The following is a 21,762-nucleotide window of genomic DNA, read 5'->3' as shown; positions in this document are numbered from 1 at the left end:
ACCACTCACCTTTGGTCAACAGTGAATAATGTTATAGGGCCAGCTCCAAAGCAATTTTTTAAAATCACCAGGAACAATTAGAGACAAAGAGCTAGAAGGGACCTCACCTTTTCCCACCCCCATTACATAAAAAACATTTATTTATTGTTGTTTCTTTGGCTTCATGTCATGTTCATTCTTGCCCAATGATGGGAAATAGGAAATGTTCCTTGTTGAGATAACAGACCATTGAATTCCCAGTGCAAGGGAATTTCCCCAAGCCACTATGCCTTGTCTTCTCTGCTTCCTTGATTCATAGCAATATGATGATTGGCTGTAGCATTGAGTTACATAGTCTTAGGTCGAGCCAAATCATGTGGTCCTGTAGCACAATACCAGCCACCATTGCGTTCAGCAGCTTCCTGGGAGAGATCTATCCCAGTCTTGAGTTCTGGTTCAGCTATTTATTCTGTGGTTGACCACAGTGAGAAGCAGGGCAAGAGGAAGGGGGCAAAATGTAAGCAGGGGCAAGAAAGTGGGTGGCCTAAAAGATGGCTGCCCAAAGCGGATCCAGCAGTGATGGAAACCCAGAATGGAAATCCCAGAAGGGGATGAGGGAAATATCATGGGGCACACGCTTAAGGACTGGGAATCATGCGAAATTCTTGTACAGAATGGGGTATTTCTCTTGCTCAACACAGGATATTTAGAAGACCATGTGGAAATGGCCTGAGAGGGAGGGAGAGACCATGGCTCAGTGCTAGAGCACTTGCTTGGTATGCAGAAGGTCTCAGGTTCTCTCCCCGGCACCTCCAGCTAAAAGGATCAGGCAGGACGTGATGTGAAAGACCTCAGCATAAAACTCTGGAGAACTGCTGCCAATCTTAGCAGGCAAGACTGATCTTGGCAGACTGATGGTCTGATCCCAGAATAAGGCAGTTTCATGCATTCGCCTTCTTTTCAAAACAGATGCATGACATGTCCATCCAAAGCACCTACTTTTACATTTGAAGGCCGAATCCCCACTGAGAAATTCAATCTAGATCAAACCAAGTTTGAAAATAAATGGCACCTTTTCATCGAGGTTTCAACCTCCTCACCGCAGCATGTTTCCAGTGAAGACATCTAGGCCTATTTGGATTCAAGAAATGTAACAATCCCCACTATCACGCAATAGGCTTGGCGGGTCTCTCCTGATTGGCTGTCGTGCCATGTGGGGGGGGAACCTTTTTTTTCTCCCACAAAAATGTGCTCATGTTATGACATCAGCATGTCATCATGTCATCACATCTCCCCCGCCCAAGTTTCTGGTTGGTCATCATTCTCTTGTGTTCTCGCGAGAACACCACTGCATGGACTGATTGGTTGTAAGGCATTTGCGTTACACTCCATGGCAGGAAATTTGAACCAATATTAGATCCCCGATCCTCCCCTCCAAACTGGATCAAATACGTGTTTTTTAAAAAACTAGTACTTTCAAGCAGGTTCGGCAAAGACGTGGGATAAGGGGGAGAATGAGCGCCAGAACCGGGATGAATCCTTGTTCGTTGATCAGGCAGTGAGGAGTTCTTCCTGAATCCTTGACCATGGGGAATCGGCCAGAGTTCAAGTTGCAGAATGTCACATTTGAAAATGTTGCTCGCTTCCAATTTAATTTCTAGACCACAATTCAAGATATACCTTTAACTCACAGTAGCTTTACCAAATTTAGGAGCCAGCAGGCTGAATGCTGCTCTGTAGCAATGCATGGCTGCTATCATGCATTGAAGCTGAAAAAGAAGAGTTTGGATTTATGCCCTGCCTGTCTCCTGTAAGGAGTCTCAAAGTGGCTTACAAACTCAAACTCTGGGGCTTCCGGTTACGGCGGCAAAAAGAACAGAGGCGTGTGCTACCACGCTCTGCTAAACCCCCATTTCTAGCTGGTGCAAAATAGTTATCCTGAGGTGGGGGGACCCCCTGGTGGAACCAGCATCCCCCATGGATTAAAAGGGGAGGACAGAACAAACCCGGTATGTCCGAGCAAAAACGAAAGCGACCTACTTCGTAAGATGAGCCCGTGAGATGAGCCCATAGCAAATGGAGGGAGGAGAAAAGCTGCAGCAACGCCAATTGTTTGTGTCTAGAAACGGGGGTAAGCAGCAATTCGTGCAGAGTAACCTTCCAAAAGGAGCTGGAATCATTTATAAATTCCTAATAAATGATAGCAAGAAAGAGAAAAAATAATACTAAGACGGACTGAGTAGAAAAGCTGAAGAAGATAGTAAGATTAACGTAACTGTGTTTTCAACAGAGCGGTAATAGTGCACTGTCTCTTTAAACTGACGCAGTAACAAAAGAAAGAGACAAAAAGCGCCAGTTTGAAGTATAGGAAAACACGGCAAAGCAAAACTATTTGGAATGAATAGAATAAGATTCTATATAAAGGGTAAAGAAATAAATAAGGCTGAGACTAGAGAAGAAATGAGTAAAACCAGGAAAAATAGCCTAACAGAAAAAGTGGATATGGAAGCAAAACTGGACTATGTAATTGAAATCATGAATGGTATGTAAAAAGACAACACAATACGATTTAATGAATTAGAAGGGAAACTAAATATGATGGACACTAAATTTAACAAGGTGTGTACAGAAATTAATGAATTGAAAAATGAAATGAAGATAATCAAAGACATGGGTCAAAAATAGATGAATTAGAACAAAAATGTAATGAAATAGAAGACCTTCAGAAAAAAATGATAAAAAGTTAAATAACTGGGAAGGAGAATTCAGAAAGCTGGAAAATCAGATTCAGTTGAATGAATTACATCAAAAACAAAACATTTTAAGATTGAGAGGAGTTCCAGAAAAAGAAGGAGAAAAATAAGAGAAGAAATAATTGCAAACCTGGCAAAATACTTAGACACAGAAGATGACGTTCTGGATGAAGACATCAAAAAATTATTCAGATTAAATTCAAGAAGGGCTGGAGAAAAGGGAAGAGAAAGAGACATATTCCCCCCACCCCCCCCCCCCCCCACCCCCCCCCCCCCCCACCCCCCCCCCCCCCCACCCCCCCCCCCCCCCACCCCCCCCCCCCCCCACCCCCCCCCCCCCCCACCCCCCCCCCCCCCCACCCCCCCCCCCCCCCACCCCCCCCCCCCCCCACCCCCCCCCCCCCCCACCCCCCCCCCCCCCCACCCCCCCCCCCCCCCACCCCCCCCCCCCCCCACCCCCCCCCCCCCCCACCCCCCCCCCCCCCCACCCCCCCCCCCCCCCACCCCCCCCCCCCCCCACCCCCCCCCCCCCCCACCCCCCCCCCCCCCCACCCCCCCCCCCCCCCACCCCCCCCCCCCCCCACCCCCCCCCCCCCCCACCCCCCCCCCCCCCCACCCCCCCCCCCCCCCACCCCCCCCCCCCCCCACCCCCCCCCCCCCCCACCCCCCCCCCCCCCCACCCCCCCCCCCCCCCACCCCCCCCCCCCCCCACCCCCCCCCCCCCCCACCCCCCCCCCCCCCCACCCCCCCCCCCCCCCACCCCCCCCCCCCCCCACCCCCCCCCCCCCCCACCCCCCCCCCCCCCCACCCCCCCCCCCCCCCACCCCCCCCCCCCCCCACCCCCCCCCCCCCCCACCCCCCCCCCCCCCCACCCCCCCCCCCCCCCACCCCCCCCCCCCCCCACCCCCCCCCCCCCCCACCCCCCCCCCCCCCCACCCCCCCCCCCCCCCACCCCCCCCCCCCCCCACCCCCCCCCCCCCCCACCCCCCCCCCCCCCCACCCCCCCCCCCCCCCACCCCCCCCCCCCCCCACCCCCCCCCCCCCCCACCCCCCCCCCCCCCCACCCCCCCCCCCCCCCACCCCCCCCCCCCCCCACCCCCCCCCCCCCCCACCCCCCCCCCCCCCCACCCCCCCCCCCCCCCACCCCCCCCCCCCCCCACCCCCCCCCCCCCCCACCCCCCCCCCCCCCCACCCCCCCCCCCCCCCACCCCCCCCCCCCCCCACCCCCCCCCCCCCCCACCCCCCCCCCCCCCCACCCCCCCCCCCCCCCACCCCCCCCCCCCCCCACCCCCCCCCCCCCCCACCCCCCCCCCCCCCCACCCCCCCCCCCCCCCACCCCCCCCCCCCCCCACCCCCCCCCCCCCCCACCCCCCCCCCCCCCCACCCCCCCCCCCCCCCACCCCCCCCCCCCCCCACCCCCCCCCCCCCCCACCCCCCCCCCCCCCCACCCCCCCCCCCCCCCACCCCCCCCCCCCCCCACCCCCCCCCCCCCCCACCCCCCCCCCCCCCCACCCCCCCCCCCCCCCACCCCCCCCCCCCCCCACCCCCCCCCCCCCCCACCCCCCCCCCCCCCCACCCCCCCCCCCCCCCACCCCCCCCCCCCCCCACCCCCCCCCCCCCCCACCCCCCCCCCCCCCCACCCCCCCCCCCCCCCACCCCCCCCCCCCCCCACCCCCCCCCCCCCCCACCCCCCCCCCCCCCCACCCCCCCCCCCCCCCACCCCCCCCCCCCCCCACCCCCCCCCCCCCCCACCCCCCCCCCCCCCCACCCCCCCCCCCCCCCACCCCCCCCCCCCCCCACCCCCCCCCCCCCCCACCCCCCCCCCCCCCCACCCCCCCCCCCCCCCACCCCCCCCCCCCCCCACCCCCCCCCCCCCCCACCCCCCCCCCCCCCCACCCCCCCCCCCCCCCACCCCCCCCCCCCCCCACCCCCCCCCCCCCCCACCCCCCCCCCCCCCCACCCCCCCCCCCCCCCACCCCCCCCCCCCCCCACCCCCCCCCCCCCCCACCCCCCCCCCCCCCCACCCCCCCCCCCCCCCACCCCCCCCCCCCCCCACCCCCCCCCCCCCCCACCCCCCCCCCCCCCCACCCCCCCCCCCCCCCACCCCCCCCCCCCCCCACCCCCCCCCCCCCCCACCCCCCCCCCCCCCCACCCCCCCCCCCCCCCACCCCCCCCCCCCCCCACCCCCCCCCCCCCCCACCCCCCCCCCCCCCCACCCCCCCCCCCCCCCACCCCCCCCCCCCCCCACCCCCCCCCCCCCCCACCCCCCCCCCCCCCCACCCCCCCCCCCCCCCACCCCCCCCCCCCCCCACCCCCCCCCCCCCCCACCCCCCCCCCCCCCCACCCCCCCCCCCCCCCACCCCCCCCCCCCCCCACCCCCCCCCCCCCCCACCCCCCCCCCCCCCCACCCCCCCCCCCCCCCACCCCCCCCCCCCCCCACCCCCCCCCCCCCCCACCCCCCCCCCCCCCCACCCCCCCCCCCCCCCACCCCCCCCCCCCCCCACCCCCCCCCCCCCCCACCCCCCCCCCCCCCCACCCCCCCCCCCCCCCACCCCCCCCCCCCCCCACCCCCCCCCCCCCCCACCCCCCCCCCCCCCCACCCCCCCCCCCCCCCACCCCCCCCCCCCCCCACCCCCCCCCCCCCCCACCCCCCCCCCCCCCCACCCCCCCCCCCCCCCACCCCCCCCCCCCCCCACCCCCCCCCCCCCCCACCCCCCCCCCCCCCCACCCCCCCCCCCCCCCACCCCCCCCCCCCCCCACCCCCCCCCCCCCCCACCCCCCCCCCCCCCCACCCCCCCCCCCCCCCACCCCCCCCCCCCCCCACCCCCCCCCCCCCCCACCCCCCCCCCCCCCCACCCCCCCCCCCCCCCACCCCCCCCCCCCCCCACCCCCCCCCCCCCCCACCCCCCCCCCCCCCCACCCCCCCCCCCCCCCACCCCCCCCCCCCCCCACCCCCCCCCCCCCCCACCCCCCCCCCCCCCCACCCCCCCCCCCCCCCACCCCCCCCCCCCCCCACCCCCCCCCCCCCCCACCCCCCCCCCCCCCCACCCCCCCCCCCCCCCACCCCCCCCCCCCCCCACCCCCCCCCCCCCCCACCCCCCCCCCCCCCCACCCCCCCCCCCCCCCACCCCCCCCCCCCCCCACCCCCCCCCCCCCCCACCCCCCCCCCCCCCCACCCCCCCCCCCCCCCACCCCCCCCCCCCCCCACCCCCCCCCCCCCCCACCCCCCCCCCCCCCCAATGCATACACTCTCATTTAAAGAAAATGCTCACTAACTAGTTAAAAAAAATCTGAATGTTCTTCTCAGCATACTCATTTATGATGCCAACATTGTTCTGGTGTTAAAATAAACAACCAACTACTTGAATCTCAAGAGGATCATTATCGGATCATGTTGGTTTTGAGGAAATCACCAGTATTTACTTTGCTTTGAACTGAAACCAAGAAATAAGATATCTCAGCCAAAAGAGGGCAGGCTACACCCCTACGTTTCCTATAAATCTCAGCCGGCTGAAACACTCTGAAGATCAGAGAATCCAGGTGATCCACTCTTGACAGCCTCACAAACTCTGAACGGCATCATGACAATTCCTGGTACCCTCTTCCTCTTTGCAATTTTATTTGCCATAGCGAGAACAGGTAAGTTATGGGGAAACACAACCGATTGCAAAGTTTTGTGTCATTTTTTCCTAACATTCTATTGGTTTTGCAATGATTTATTCACCATTGGTTTCATTAATCCACTGCATTTCTCAATTTTGCTGTCTTCAGTGTCATTGGGACAGGATCTCCAGAGGCTGTGTTCCTGAGCCAAAAGTTTCAGACTGTCGAAAATGAGCTAGGGAAGACCCTTTGGGTGAGGGCTACAATTCTCGAAAAGTTCATCCAAACTGGGATGGAAAACCAGCACTTTACAATCAAAAATACATTCTAACTTCTTATTAAATGGAAGGTCTTTCCCCAGTCTCTCAAAAATTTGGCAAATATGGGGCTGGATTCAACCAGCTTTTGTGTTAGCAAGAAAGAAAGGCAAGGACCTGCTTTGATAATCCAACACAGCTATGCTGGGGATCATGGGACCTATGTTACTAAAAGTCATATGAAAAAAAGATTTTACTTTTTTTCCTGATAGACACTAATCATGTTCAAGAATATGTGATGGATATAAAAATAGTTAACTATAAAATCTGGGAAAGCAGGCATCTTACTATAGCCTTGGGCAGATCACAATTCAGAAGAATTAACCTGGAGAAAATGAAAGCAGAAAGAAGATGGAAATTGGCAGCAGAATCCGGGGTGGGGACAGGGGGGGAGGGTATTTATTTTGTTAAATTTGGGGTTTTTTTTGTTTGTTAAATGTATGTCCTGCCCTTTCTCTGTAGGACTCAGGATAGTTGTATCACAGCCAGGGATAGCTTAGCCATTGCACAGCTGAGCTACCTTCTAAGCAACTTGCTATACCATGGCCAGCAACCTGACAAGGGCACTTGCTCAACCCTTGTGGGAATGCTGTATGCAGCTTCATGGGCTGCACCTACATTTTTGCTGATGTAAATTTGCACTAGCAAATGTGGGTGTTCCCCAGGAAACTAAGGCCACCCCTGACCCCAGGCACAACCACTCTGGTGATGAACCGTTCTTCTGCACCAGAGGTGCACAGGCATGCATTGCTGTCATGGTAGTGTAAGTGCTTAAAAGCAGGCAGATGTGGTGTAGTGGTTAAGAGCAGGTGGATTCTAATCTGGAGAACAGGGTTTGATTCCCCACTTCTCCACCTGAGTGGCAGACGCTTATCTGGTGAACCAGACGTGTTCCGCACTCCTACATTCCTGCTGGGTGACCTTGGGCTAGCCACAGTTTGTTTGGAATTCTCTAAGCCCCACAAGGTATTTTTTGTGTTGTTGTTGTTGTTGTTGTTGTTGTTGTTGTTGTTGTTCTTCTTCTTCTTCTTCTTCTTCTTCTTCTTCTTCTTCTTCTTCTTCTTCTTCTTCTTCTACTGCTTCTTCTTCTTCTTCTTCTTCTTCTTTCTTCTTTCTTCTTCTTCTTCTTCTTCTTCTTCTTCTTCTTCTTCTTCTTCTTCTTCTTCTTCTTCTTCTTCTTCTTCTTCTTCTTCTTCTTCTTCTTCTTCTTCTTCTTCTTCTTCTTCTTCTTCTTCTTCTTCTTGTAATCTGGAGAACCAGGTTTGTTTCCTGGCTCCTCCACATGAAGCCTGCTGGCTGACCTTTAGACAGTCACTTTTCTCTCAGGACTCTTTCCGCCCTACCTGCCTCACAATGTGGCTGTTGCGGGGAAGGGATTGTGATTGTAAGCCACTCCTGAATGTAGATAAAAGTGGGGTATAAAAACACTCTTTTTCTCCCATACATGATGCTACCGCACCACTGCCTGGAGCTGATGTAAGTGCCAGCACTGTCATAAATACCTCTTACACTGGGGCAAGTGGCATTTAGGCCAGCGATGAGGTTACACTGCCTCCTCTGTACTTTCGGCTACCCCCTTGAGGACTGAATCATAAGAATATGAATGCTCATGTTTTGTTTTTATGTGTATTGAAATAAAACTTTCAGAAACTTTGGAAAGAAACAACAAAAGTCACAGGAGGTGAGGAGGCTAACATAAGGAGGAGAATTGGGGAAGATTGGGTGGAAAAGATGGCCGGGTTCCATGAGAAAACATCCAATCCCTGAGCAAACTTAAGAAAAATCAATTGATGGAGTCCCATAACATTCTCTCTGTGGGGCAAAATTTTACACACTCCTCTTCCCGGATTAAATTTTGAGAGGATTGCCTTTAGGTGTTTATGCCTGTTCATGCTGTCAAGTCGCAACTGACTTATGGCAAACCTAGCAAAGGGCTTTCAAGTTAAGTGAGAAGCATAGGTGGTTTGCCATTGCCTTTCTCTATACGTGCTTTCTCTATACATGCTTTTCTTTATATGTCTCCCCCACCACCCAAGTATCAACCCTGCTCACCTTCTGAGATATGACTGGATATGCCATACCATTCCACATTCCTGGATTGCCCTTATTATTTGACAGCCAAAGATTTCTTTTTAAAGGAAAGTTGTTTGGGGAAGGAGGATTAAACACCTCAAATGGAATTAGCCAGAATCATCCTTTCTTATTTATCTTTTTTCTTCTCCTTGATCCATTTGTGTGTCCTAGGCTGAATAAAGTCAAGACAGAAATGTGAGAGGAGAGAATTCGGAGAAGAAACAGTCTGGAGCTTTATCTTCCATCGGCTTTGTCTAATTCCTCTAACCCTCTTTCTCTCTGTTCCTCCAGGGTTTCCTATTCAGTGTGAGGTGTCTCTCAGAGTCACAACACGTAACCAACGGAGTACCTCTCTCCGGAACTGCGGTCCCGAGTTTGACACCTGTCAATCATTGGTGATTGAAGCAACACGGTGTAAGTAAACAGACCCATGAATTTGGCAAGTGTTTCAAGCTGTGGCTAGTCACGAGCATAGAAATCAGTTCTTGCCCCTGTAATATTGTTGAAAAGTATTCTGACAAGGGTGGAAAGGGTTAGACCTCTGCCACAGTCCAAACTGGAAGCACACACCAAAAATACTTTTGAGGAATGGCACCCGCCTTCCTGGCATCAAGCAGTGGGGTGCCACAAGGAGCTGGGTTTAACACCTGGATGAGGAAGTGTTGGTTCCACTGCATGGGGATTGATCTATGCTTCACAATGTAACTATGACATGTTAATGGACTTACATTCTGTTTGATCTATTTCTATATGCTTGCAAATGTAGATAACTAGGCTGACCCTGCCTGAAGCTCCGGAAGGGGAGGGAGGAAGGAACAAAACTTGGCAGGAGGCTATCTGACTATCTCTGCCTTGGTCTTGGGATGCTTGCTTTCAAAAACAATCTCGTTCACACTTCTCTTTCGCACATTATCTGGGAAATTGGGAGGGGGGATTCAGGGGAGCATGTATGGGGATAAAATTGAAGGTAGAAGCCAGAATGATCAGAACTGGCTTCCCAAGTTTAGGGAACTTGTTGCCTACTCAATACCTCCCTGTTGCTTTCTTTCTGAGTGTATTATTGATTGCTGCATGCACAGTTGAGAAAAAGTTGCCTGCCTAACCTATAGGGCAGTAGCGTAACTAGGCAAACTACAGCGCTGGGCAAAACCTGAGTATGATGCCCCCCCCCCAGGTACGTGCCCAGTGCAACGCGCACCCACCAACCCCTTTGTAGCTATGCCCAGTGGCATATCTAGGCAAACCGGAGTTTGGCGCCCCTCTATGAGCAGCCGCCCTCCCCCACTGTGACCAAACAATGATTTTTTCCACCAGGTCGTTTCAAAGTCACCATCACATTATAAAACATGCCCCAACTCACAAATCTGAACACAGCAATGGGCCATGTCACACAGCAGAACTGATTTTTTGAAAACAATTTCAAAAGGCTTTCAAAATGTTTTATTACTGCCATGAAAACATTTTGTGGTGTTGTATCCAGTCCTCCCAATTTGGGAAAAAGCATCACTTTCAATGCTATTTAAACTGGGAACCCCAGATTATCCCTTTAAGGTAGATTTAAAAAGAGAATCTGGGGTCCCTAGTTTATACAAGTGATGCTGGAATCCACCCCCAAACAGCATCATTTTCAATGGTGTTTAAACTAGGGAGCCCAGATTCTCCTTTTAAATCCACCTTAAAGGAGAATCTGGGGTCCCCAGTTTAAACAACATTGAAAGTGATGCTATTTTGGGGTTGATTTTCCCCCACCCTGAAACAGCATCACTTTCAATGTTTAAACTGGGGACCTTAGATTCTCCCTTTAAATCCATGCCAAAGGGGGGGATTTAAAAGGAAAATCTAGGGATATTTACTGGGTGCCTGCTGTCAGGGGTGCAATTGTTAAGCTAGCAGCACCAAACTTTCAAGGAATCTTTAGGAGACTCTCCTAATGATGCCACCCAGGTTTGGTGAAGTTTGGTTCAGGAGGTTCAAAGTTATGGACCCTCAAAAGTGCAGCCTCCATCTTCTATTAGCTGCCATTGGAAACAATGGGGAATGGGGGCACCCCCTTTGGGAGTCCATAGCTTTAGACCCCCTGGACCAAACTTCACAAAACCATAAGAGACTGTCCTGATGATACCTCCCAGGTTTGGTGAAGTTTGGTTTAGGGGGCCCAAAGTTATGGACCCTTAAAAGGGTAGCCCCAACTCCTATTAGGTCCCATTGGAAACAATGGGGGATGGGGGCACCCCCTTTGGAAGTCCATAACTTTGGACCCGCTGGACCGAACTAATAAAGGTTTACTGTACTGTACCAAAATAATAAACAGACCTCAGCATTAGGCATTCTTAATCTCCTGACCACAATTTGGATTAGTCATACAGTAACAGTGAAAGAATAGAACAGTTTATGTTTTGTGCAGGTTTCAATTTGTGTATGTTTAACACACAAACCCACAATGTATCCTCATTTCATCCTGATGTATAGTTGGAAAGACAGTGAGAACCGTTAAAAAGTTCTGCTCAACGAAAGCGAGCTGTGTTCCTGGTGCAGTATTTATGCATGTTGAGAAAGGACTGAAGGAGACTGGACATAATCTCTGCTGTTCTACCAATGGTTGCAACACTGTGGTTCCTCCAGGTATGTATTGTGCATGTGTGATGCTGCCTCATATTGAGCAGAGCAACGGCTTCTATCACCAACCATCTATTCTACCTGGCAAAACCATCCAAAACCATCCCCAGTTCTATGACCAAAGGTCCCTTTTAGTAAGAGATGCAGGGATTCAAACCCAAAGTCTTCTAGATGCAAAGCATATTATATCTGTCACTAAGCAGTGGGCCCTCCACTAGATCTATTTACTCCTTATTTTTAACAGCCCTCCTTTCTTTCTCCTAATTCATTTGATGGCTAGCATGATTTAGATCAGTGGTTCTCAACCTTCCTAATGCCGTGACCCTTTAATACAGTTCCTCATGTTGTGGTGACCCCCAATCCTAACATTTATCCATTTTACAGATGGAGAACGCTGATGCAGAGAGTCTTAGGCGACCCCTGTGAAAGGGTCATTTGACCCCCCCCCCAAAAGGGGTCCTGATCCCCAGATTGAGAATCACTGATTTAGATTTTTCCAGCATCTTTGGGAGGTCCTCATTCAAGATCAATAATTTGTGATTTTCATGCACTTCTGCAAGAAGGGGAGGGATGCTCTGAAAGACACAAAGCTGTTTCTGAAGTTTTTAATGCAATTGTTAGCATACAGGTAAAGGTGTTCCCTTGTGCAAGGACTGGGACATTTCTTACCCATGGGGTGATGTCCAGTGGCGAAGGGAGGGGGAACTGAGCCCGGGGCATGAACTGTCCATGCGCCCCCTGCCAACCCCAAAACTCCCTGAAATGTCCCTGACATGCCCCTGGCCCCACCCTGTGACTGCAATGGTGGCGCCCGGAGCAAGACATCCCAAATATCAGCACTGCAGCTATGCCTCTGGTGATGTCACATCATGATGTTTACTAGACAGACTATGTTTACAGGGTAGTTTTGCAATTGCCTTCCCCAATTGTCTATACTTTACTCCCAGCAAGCTGGGTACTCATTTTACTGAACTCAGAAGGATGGAAAGTGAGTCAACCTTAAGCCGGCCACCTGAAACTGACTTCTGCTGCGATCGAACTCAGATTGTGAGCACAGCTTTCGATTGCCGTCCTGCAGCTAACTGCTCTGTGCCACAGGGTTCATTCATCATTACCCTTAGGGTTCACTTAAAGGGGAGACGTTTCCAATTCAAATCAGAATCTCTGCCAATGAGGGGTTTTTCACACCTGGGAAAAGCAAGAGCCATGTCATGCCTCTTGGAAGACAGACCTGCTAAAAGAGTGGTTGGGAATCATTGCAGCAGCAGTTGCTGCCCGGGAAGGGCAGGAGGAAGCCCCTGGCATCCGCCCTAATAAGGGCACATGGGGGCCTCCCTGCCATGCCCCTTAAGGGCATGCACGGTGTCACCTGGGGAGGCCTTTGTGCCGACCACCCAGCTGAGCATCACAGTGAAGCTCCAGTAAGAGGCTGACCGCTCGCTGGAACCCCAAAGCAGTGGCAAGGTCATCCGCTCAGCCATCAAAGCGGTGGGAAGAGCAGCTTGCCCAGGAGACATCCCTGAGGAGGGGCTGCCCAGTGTTACAAATCAGATCGAAAATCCCATGCTGCGCTTCATGCTTCTTACTGTGCAATAAACGGTTGGCTATGGCCAAGCAATTTACCCCAGCCAGGAGTGTGGTGTGGAAATTGGGTCTCCGGGAAGGGATGGTCGGGTGGCAACAGCTACAAGCTGTTAAATGGAATCTCTACCTTCAGTGGCAGTCTACCTCTGAAGACCTGGATGGTGAGGACAAGCAGCTATAAAGGCAGACTTTTTAGAAAAAAGAGCAGGGCTATTATTAGGTGTGAAAAGCACTCTAATGCATTTCTGAGAAATTCTGAACTCCACAGGTTCCTTCCAACTCAACTACTCACCAGATTTACTTAACTACTCACCTCCAGGCTAGACTATTGTAACTCGCTCTACACGGGCCTTCCCTTGTGCCTGATTCAGAAGTTAAAGCTGGTCCAAAATGCAGCGGCTCATTTGCTCACAGGGGGCGCCTTCCGAGATCATATTCAGCCTGTGTTGCTCCGTCTGCATTGGCTTCCAGTCGAGTTCCGAATCATCTTCAAGGTGTGGGTGTTGACCTTTAAGGCCTTACGCGGCCTGGGACCCTCATACCTTTGGGATCGCGTTACCCCCATATGTCCCTACTCGGCCTCTGCGCTACCCTCGTACCTTCGGGATCGCATTATCCCCATGTCCCTACTCGGCCTCTGTGCTCAGCAGAGGCCAATTTGCTGGTGGTCCCTGGCCCCTCAATGATGCGGCTGGCCTCCACACGGGCCAGGGCCTTTACGGCTCTGGCCCCAGCCTGGTGGAACACTCTCCCTTTAGCTGTCCAGGCCCTGCGGGATCTGGGTGAATTCCACAGGGCCTGTAAGACTGAGTTGTTCCATTGGGTCTTTGGAGTGATAAGCCGCTGACGAGGTGCCCCCTTTTGTTCTTGCTCCTTTACATCAGGGTCCCTTTATATTAATAGGGCCCGCCATCCCCCCCCCCTTGGGGAGGGTGTTAAATACGGGTCTTGCTGGATGCCTTTTATTTATTTATTTTACTGAACTAACTGCTGTTTTTAAAGGGATTTAGTAGTCATGTTTTAAAATTGATGGAGCCGTGCAATTTGTAGTTTATCCATGTATTTAATTGTTGCTCCCTTTATTTGGTTGCATTATGGTAGAATTTTATGCTGTACGCCGTCAAGAGCCCCTGGGGGATAGGGTGGTATAGAAAATCAAATAATAAATAAAATACATACAATCTAAATTGAAACCAGTTTCAGAATAAAATATTGACCCAGCCTTTGTTTTACACTCCTTACTTGGTGACCTGAATTGTAATGAAAACTGATTCTTGGCTGTTTGCTTCCAGTGCCAGTTTGGAATGAAACCCCCAATGGACTCTGGTGCCCTTCATGTAGCGTTCAGCATCCTGACAAATGCGAGAAAGAGACCACCCGTTGCAAAGGATTGGAAAACCAGTGCTTTAAAAGGACGATAGGTAATTCTGATTCAGCTACTGATGGAGGACATTTCTAACTACAACAATGTCAGATATCAATGCACAGGACTGTGTGACAGTGAAGTCTAGGGTTTCCAATTCCAGGTTGGGAAATCCTGGAGATTTGGGTGGACCCTGGGGAGGGCAGAATTCAGGGAAACCTAAAAACCTCTGTCTCTAAGGCTAAGCTGGAAGCACACTGCTTTGATTTTCAGAGATGCGTACGGCTCTGGCCCCTGCCTGGTGGAATGCTCTACCTCCAACTATTTGGGCCCTGCAGGACCTTGGTGAGTTCCGCAGGGCCTGTAAGACGGAGCTATTCCACCGAGCTTTTGGAGGGGCTGGCCGCGGTTCTACTGCCCCCCACTGAAGCTGCAATTGCAACTGAGGCTGCCTGTGTCCATCTTTTTCCATCTCGGTTGGGCCTGATTCTCTGATACCATCACAGGCCCTCCCGCTCCCTCCCTTTCTTTTTGGCCTTTAGATCGGGCGCCGATTTTAATTAACAATTTTGATTAACTGTTAAACAACTTTTGTTATTTATGGTGTGTAACTGCTGCTTAAATTTTAATTGGTTAATAGGTTAAGTTTTATGTTGTGTGATTGCTGTTTGAATAACAGCCGTGTTGTGAGCCGCCTCGAGCCCTTCGGGGGTGAGGCGGCTTATAAGTCGAATAATAAATAAATAAATAAATAAATAAATAAATAGAGAGAGAGAGAGAGAGAGAGAGAGAGAGAGAGAGATGATAGATGATAGATGATAGATGATAGATAGATGATAGATAGATGATAGATAGATAGATAGAGAGAGAGAGAGAGAGAGAGAGAGAGAGAGAGAGATGATAGATGATAGATGATAGATGATAGATAGATGATAGATAGATGATAGATAGATAGATAGAGAGAGAGAGAGAGAGAGAGAGAGAGAGAGAGAGAGAGAGATGATAGATGATAGATGATAGATGATAGATAGATGATAGATAGATGATAGATAGATGATAGATAGAGAGAGAGAGAGAGAGAGAGAGAGAGAGAGAGAGAGATGATAGATGATAGATGATAGATAGATGATAGATAGATGATAGATAGATAGATAGATAGAGAGATAGATAGAGAGAGAGAGAGAGAGAGAGAGATTGATAGATAGATGATAGATAGATGATGAGAGATGAGAGATGATAGATGATAGATGATAGATAGATGATAGATAGATGATAGATAGATAGATAGATAGAGAGAGAGAGAGAGAGAGAGAGAGAGAGAGAGAGAGAGAGATGATAGATGATAGATGATAGATGATAGATAGATGATAGATAGATGATAGATAGATAGATAGATAGAGAGAGAGAGAGAGAGAGAGAGAGAGAGAGAGAGAGAGAGAGATGATAGATGATAGATGATAGATGATAGATAGATGATAGATAGATGATAGATAGATAGATAGAGAGAGAGAGAGAGAGAGAGAGAGAGAGAGAGAGAGATGATAGATATATGATAGAGAGAGAGAGAGAGAGAGATGATAGATAGATAGATAGATAGATAGATAGATAGATAGATAGATAGATAGATAGATAGATAGATAGATAGATAGATAGATAGATAGATAGATAGATAGATAGATAGATAGATAGTGCCTATGGTAATCTAGCCTCATTGCTGGCTCACGGCAGCAGGACTCTCTCCCAGAAGCTTAGTGTGGCCCTACCAATGGTTTAGCAGCATCAAGATGCCATAGGTGGGCAGAGAGAGAAGAGGAGCATGGACACTGTAGTGGGATGGCACCACTCTTCAAGTGATGTGCAGCACATGTGCCATACCTGTCATACCCTTAGATACACCACTGCTGAGACACATGCCTGGGATGAGCTCAGTATTGCCAAATCAATAAACTAGAGAGGAGTTATCTGAAGCTTCCTTGTTTGTTGCTGTTTCATTGAAAACCCTTTCGGTTTCAGATTCAGATGGATTGATTTATTTCTGATTCAGAACCTGAGTCCTCTGGGTTTTATCCCCAAACCTCAAGTAGGAAGTGGGTTTCGGGTGACACAATTTTCAGCTCAGGTTTGGCAAATTCCTGGAGAGTTGGGAGAAGAGACAGTGGAGGAAGGAGTTTGAGGAAGTGTTGCACCTAGCTTTTCTTACAGAGGTCCCCAGGCTTTCTGAGCCTGAAGGAACTTTTGCAATTCTGACGCAGCATAGTGGGTGCAGCCACAAAATGGCTGCCATCAAAATTGTTGGGGAATTGTTTCCCTATTTGGGTAATAAGCAGAGTGAGAGGAAGGACCAGGAGACTTTTGCTGTGATTATAAAATGAAACTTTACTTAACTAAATCAGGGTAGGGTACACATGGAATACACACAATAAATTCTTACTATTCTAGTTACAGAACTTAGTTACAAAACTTAGGCACATGTGAGCCCACATGTGGCCTAAGCATTCACCTCTTAAGGTGAATCCATCTTACAGGGGAAAAGAAAAAGAACAGTGTGTGAGCATTGTGCTCAGTGTGAGAGAGAGAGAGAGTCTGTGTGAGACAAAGAAACATAGTTAACTTTATAACCTCTGACCTACGTGCTCTGCCTCACATAAGCAATGTCGGATTAACTGCCCAATGACTAATCAATGAGCTGATAGCAAGACACTGACCTCACTAGCTTATTAACATGCACACAGTTAACCCCTTGTTATCAGGATTGTGACAGACACTTGCAAATCCTAACAAAATGGCTGCTATAGAGGTGGAGCCAGTCATAAAATGACTGTTGCAGCTTATCGTCAAAATCATTACACTGTTGCCAAAGCAACGTTTTCAAACATCTGCACAGCCAATCAGAAGCCTTCTTGGGCAAAAGTCCAGCTTGCTTTTTTCCCATTTGGCAGACACTAAGAATGGTGTTGGCAAGTGATACAACACTCTCATGGATACCGTTTCCTCTATGGAATACCGTAGTGTCCAACCTGTGAAACTGCCATTTTTTCCTGGGCAACTGATCTCTGTAGTCCGTAGATCAGTTGTATTTCTGGCAGAATTGCAGGTTTCCCCTGTTTCACTGACGTCTTTAAAAACAGTTCAGATACATAAAATTTAAGTTTTTAAATACTTTTAAAAGTTTGCCAACATCTTTAAGTATTTAATCCTAGCAATAATGCAAATAATTCTAACTCTTCCATGCTCTCTTTTTTAGGTACTCCCTTCAACTAACATGGCTAGGGAGTATGTACTGTACTGCAGTTTTTCTTTTTCTTTTTCTAATTAATATTGTTTATTATATATTCACATAGTTACAAAAATCATCACAAACACACACGTACATACATACAACAATCGTAATTTTACAATTGTCAAAAAATTAATTAAAACATTTCAAGTTTAACTGCAACATTTTTGAAAAGGTAAGAGATTGAAGTAGTTTCTGTCATTTTTCTTAACCTCTCTCGGCCTATCGGCTAAAATCAAGTGTTGTACTGCAGTTTTTCAATGAACAGATTAAAACATGATTCTCATACATACATACTTACATACTTAAGCCTTTATTGGCATAGTCAGAAAGAGTTACATAAATCGGGAACAATTGCATGAATACATGATAGATAAGAATATATGAGCATTATTGATAGATAAGAATATATGAGCATTATTGATAGATAAGAATATATGGGCATTATTGAATGTTTTTATAGCTGAATCCCAGGTGTTGGTAGAGGCTTCTACTACATTTATTTTATTTTTCCATTTATATCCCACCCTCCCCAACAGAGCTCAGAGCGGTGAATAATAAAACAGTCATTGCTGTGTGAGGGCGGACCTACTTTGCGAAAACCCTTACCAATAATACACGCCACTCCAATTGCTGGGGTAATAAATTGGCCATAGCCATTTTATTGAGCAGAAGCATGAGACTAAGCATACAAAGAAAACCAGGGAGAGGTGGGCAGGCAAATCAACAGCCGACGAGCACATGGCCAGGACAAAGGAGGGGGCGCTCCTTTAAGGTCTCGGTCTGCCCCTCCTTTTCCGGTGCCGTTGGCTCATTTCCAACATGGTTCCCTTTCCCTTTCGCCCCTCTCTGGGCGGCGGCAGTGGTGGTGTTTTTGCCTTTTACCACCCCGAGCAGCAATCGCGTCTCGTGTTAATTCACTGACGTCTTTAAAAACAGTTCAGATACATAAAATCAATAAAAACAAGCTCAGATGGTGACTTCCCTCCCCACCATGCTCATGGAAGGCCAATGAGAGTAACAATCAAGTCAGGCCGGCTGGCCAGATGAAAATATTATTATTATTATTATTATTATTATTATTATTATTATTATTATTATTATTATTATTATTATTATTATTATTATTATTATTAATTGGGTTTATAGACCGCCCTCCCCCAAAGGGCTCAGGGCGGTGAACAACATATAACAGAGCACAATAATAAATTAAAATCCAATAAATATAAGTTAATATGGCTCTAATAATAAACCCTATCTTATTAAAAATACAACATTATTAAACTTAGCATTAAACTAACATTAAAACAAGATGGCGCGAGCTTCAGTTCACCCAGAGCCCCAGAGGGGAGATGAGGCGGTGGATCCACTTGATGTTATGATAAAGGAGAGGGAGGAGAGGGTGGAAAAGCTCCATCTTAAAAGTTTTGTGGAAACAGTTTAAGTCCCGCAAGGCCCTGATCTCACTCGGGAGCTTACTCCATCAAGTAGGGGCCAGGGCCATAAAAGCCCTGACCTTTGTGGTGGCCAGCTGGATATCCCAGACATAGCAGAAGCCCCGCTTTTGTAAGAGGCTTCTGCCACTTAAGGGTATTCTTGTGTTAATAAGACAAGCTTAGACAACTTCTTGCTTCAATCTGTTTATTGAAAAGCTGCAGCACAGTCTTCCTAGCTGCATTTGTTGAAGATAATATTTTTAAAAAGAGAGAGTGGAAAAGTCAGAATGATTTGCATTATTGTTAGGATTAAAGATTTACAAGTGTTGGCACACCTTTACTTATTTGGTACAGAGAGGCTTGGGTTTAACCTTTTAGGTGCACCTACCCCATCTATTTATGGTTGATCCACCTGGAGGTTGGTAACCATAAAGCACATTCGCCAGGCACTATTTTGGTGATCACAAGGTTAGGGAGGGGGAGTTCTGTGGGTAGGCCGGGGCTCATGAAGAGACTGGAGGGATGAAACAAGCATGGCCAAGGAGGCTGTGGGAAAAATAGAAACTTCAAAAACAACGGTGGTGGTGTAAACTGCCGTCAAGTCACAGCTGACTTATGGCGATGCTGTAGAGTTTTCAAGGCAAGAGACATTCGCAGGTGGTTTGCCATTGGCCGAGAGAGTTTTGTGAGAACTCTGACAGGCCCAAGATCACCCAGAAAGCTTTATGTGGAGGAGTGGGGAATCAAACCATATGTTCCTAACCACTGCACCATACCGGCTCTCTCAAAAACAATAGACGTTAGCAATATTCTGTAGACTGCAATTTTTCCCTAACGCCAGAGTGATCCTTTACTGTTTTCAGCTTGCCAGTTCAATGTCCAATGGGCTTCCTTGCTCTCCTAACAAACTCTGTATTGCCTTGTGTAGGTAATAACGTCCACATGGGCTGTGCCACTGAAGCTTTCTGCGCCAACTCTGCTCATGCCAGGATCACCATTACGAATACCCAAGGGGTGCAGATGAGTCGTCATGAGATAGAATGCAGCAGAGCCCCCCAAATGTAACGTCGGGGTCCAAAGTGCCATCCCTGAAATATACACAAGAAAAAGCCAGAATGATTCGCAAAGCTCTCAGCCGCTTTCAGTTCGGTAAATCAGGGCATTTGGCCAAACAATAGACCACTGAAATAATTTCCAATTGGTGTGTCATTTCCAATTAACCTACCCAAATGGCCATGTTAATTTGTGACGTTGAATGAAGACCGCCTGCAAAATATTGATGGGATCAACTTTCACAATGATAATTATGCACACTTGCTTTGCTTTCTTCTTGCACATTTGCAGTTAATGTTGAAATCCTGTTCTTTTGATCGTAGAATGTCTTTGGTAAGCTGTACAATCAATGTTATGCAAATAAATATATTCTGAAAAAGCAAGTGAGAGAATCCTGGGAGAGTTTTGATGTTTGGGTTGCCTTTGTTTCATTTAAAAAATCTAACACACCTACAGCCTTCCCAAGAAGCTATCTTAAAAAAGACAAGTAGACAGATGCTTCCTCAGTAGGCAGTAAACATGCCTATTGGCTCAACTTGCCAACCTCCAGGCTGGGCCTGGAAATATCCTGGAGATCTGTTCTCTTAAAGAAAATGGCTGCTTTGAACAATGGGTATATGGCATTATACCCTACTAAAGTTCTTCACCTCTCCAAACCTCATTTTCCTCAGAGCCTACCCCAAATCTCTAGGAATTTCCCAAGCCAGCTGGTAAACTATACCATTTTTTCATCTGCCCAGGATTGTATATATAAATATAGTTGTTGCTGAGGCTTAGATAGAACCTAGTTTTTCCTTATGTTAAGAGAAAAGAAGTACATAGACTGATGTACAATACTTTGTCTCGATCCTCATGTTATTTAGCAGATATGAATATAACACTCCAAAACAGTCACTGAAACTTGAAAGAGGGAAAAAAAACCTTTTGGAAATCTGAGTTATAAACATACACATATTATAGCAATTAAATATTTCCTTGTACAAACCCCTAAGTTATTATAGCTATTTGCAGACTTCACTGCCAAACAACACTTAGCAGCTACATACAAGGGGGCATTTTAGTTCCCTTTTTATTTGCTGCCAAGTCTTGTTGCAAAGTTTTTGCAACCAACTCACAGAACTCATAAAAGTAATGAACCACTATACAAATCAAAACTGTTTTTATATATCGCAAATAAAAATACTTAACCATTAACTTAACCTGAGCCCTCCGGGGGAGGGCGGTATATATATACAAACAAACAAACAAACAAACAAACAAACACACACACACACACACAAACACACAAACACAGAAACAAACAAACACACAAACAAACAAACAAACAAACTGAATTGATTAACATACTATTTCTAAACTTACATCACACTTTTCAAACAATACTGTTTCAAGAAAACATACTAATTAATTGCCTTCATGGACTGACATACAAAGTCTAACATGTAATTCAGTCTTCTCTTAAACTTGCACAAGCAATAGTACTTCACAAGGATTTGCAGTTTATTCCTTGTTGCTCTGTGCTTCTTCAGGTCTGTCGCTTTAAATTACCCAGGAGAATCTTCACTGCTTCCACAGAAGTCTTTCAGATTCTTAACCCTGATATCTACACAAAGTAAAGTGTACATCAAAAGTTCTCAGACCTGAGATTAATACATAGCAATATACTTATGACATCCTAAATAACAATGCAACGTTTACCCAATCAAAC

At 49.7% G+C, this 21,762-nt stretch overlaps 1 protein-coding gene across 1 annotated transcript; it reads left to right on the top strand.

The window, feature by feature from the left end:
• The first annotated feature begins 6,237 nt into the window (after positions 1 to 6,237).
• Positions 6,238 to 20,437, top strand: LOC125435928 (phospholipase A2 inhibitor and Ly6/PLAUR domain-containing protein-like). Its single transcript, XM_048502444.1, has 5 exons — positions 6,238 to 6,371; positions 9,017 to 9,139; positions 11,195 to 11,347; positions 14,218 to 14,346; positions 19,930 to 20,437. The coding sequence occupies exons 1-5, from the start codon at positions 6,314 to 6,316 to the stop codon at positions 20,064 to 20,066; spliced, it is 600 nt and encodes a 199-aa protein (XP_048358401.1). The 5' UTR covers positions 6,238 to 6,313; the 3' UTR covers positions 20,067 to 20,437.
• The last annotated feature ends 1,325 nt before the right edge of the window (positions 20,438 to 21,762 follow it).

Source organism: Sphaerodactylus townsendi, linkage group LG06, assembly GCF_021028975.2.
Source record: "Sphaerodactylus townsendi isolate TG3544 linkage group LG06, MPM_Stown_v2.3, whole genome shotgun sequence".
Lineage (NCBI taxonomy): Eukaryota > Metazoa > Chordata > Lepidosauria > Squamata > Sphaerodactylidae > Sphaerodactylus > Sphaerodactylus townsendi.
This window is presented reverse-complemented; position numbering and strand designations above follow the sequence as displayed.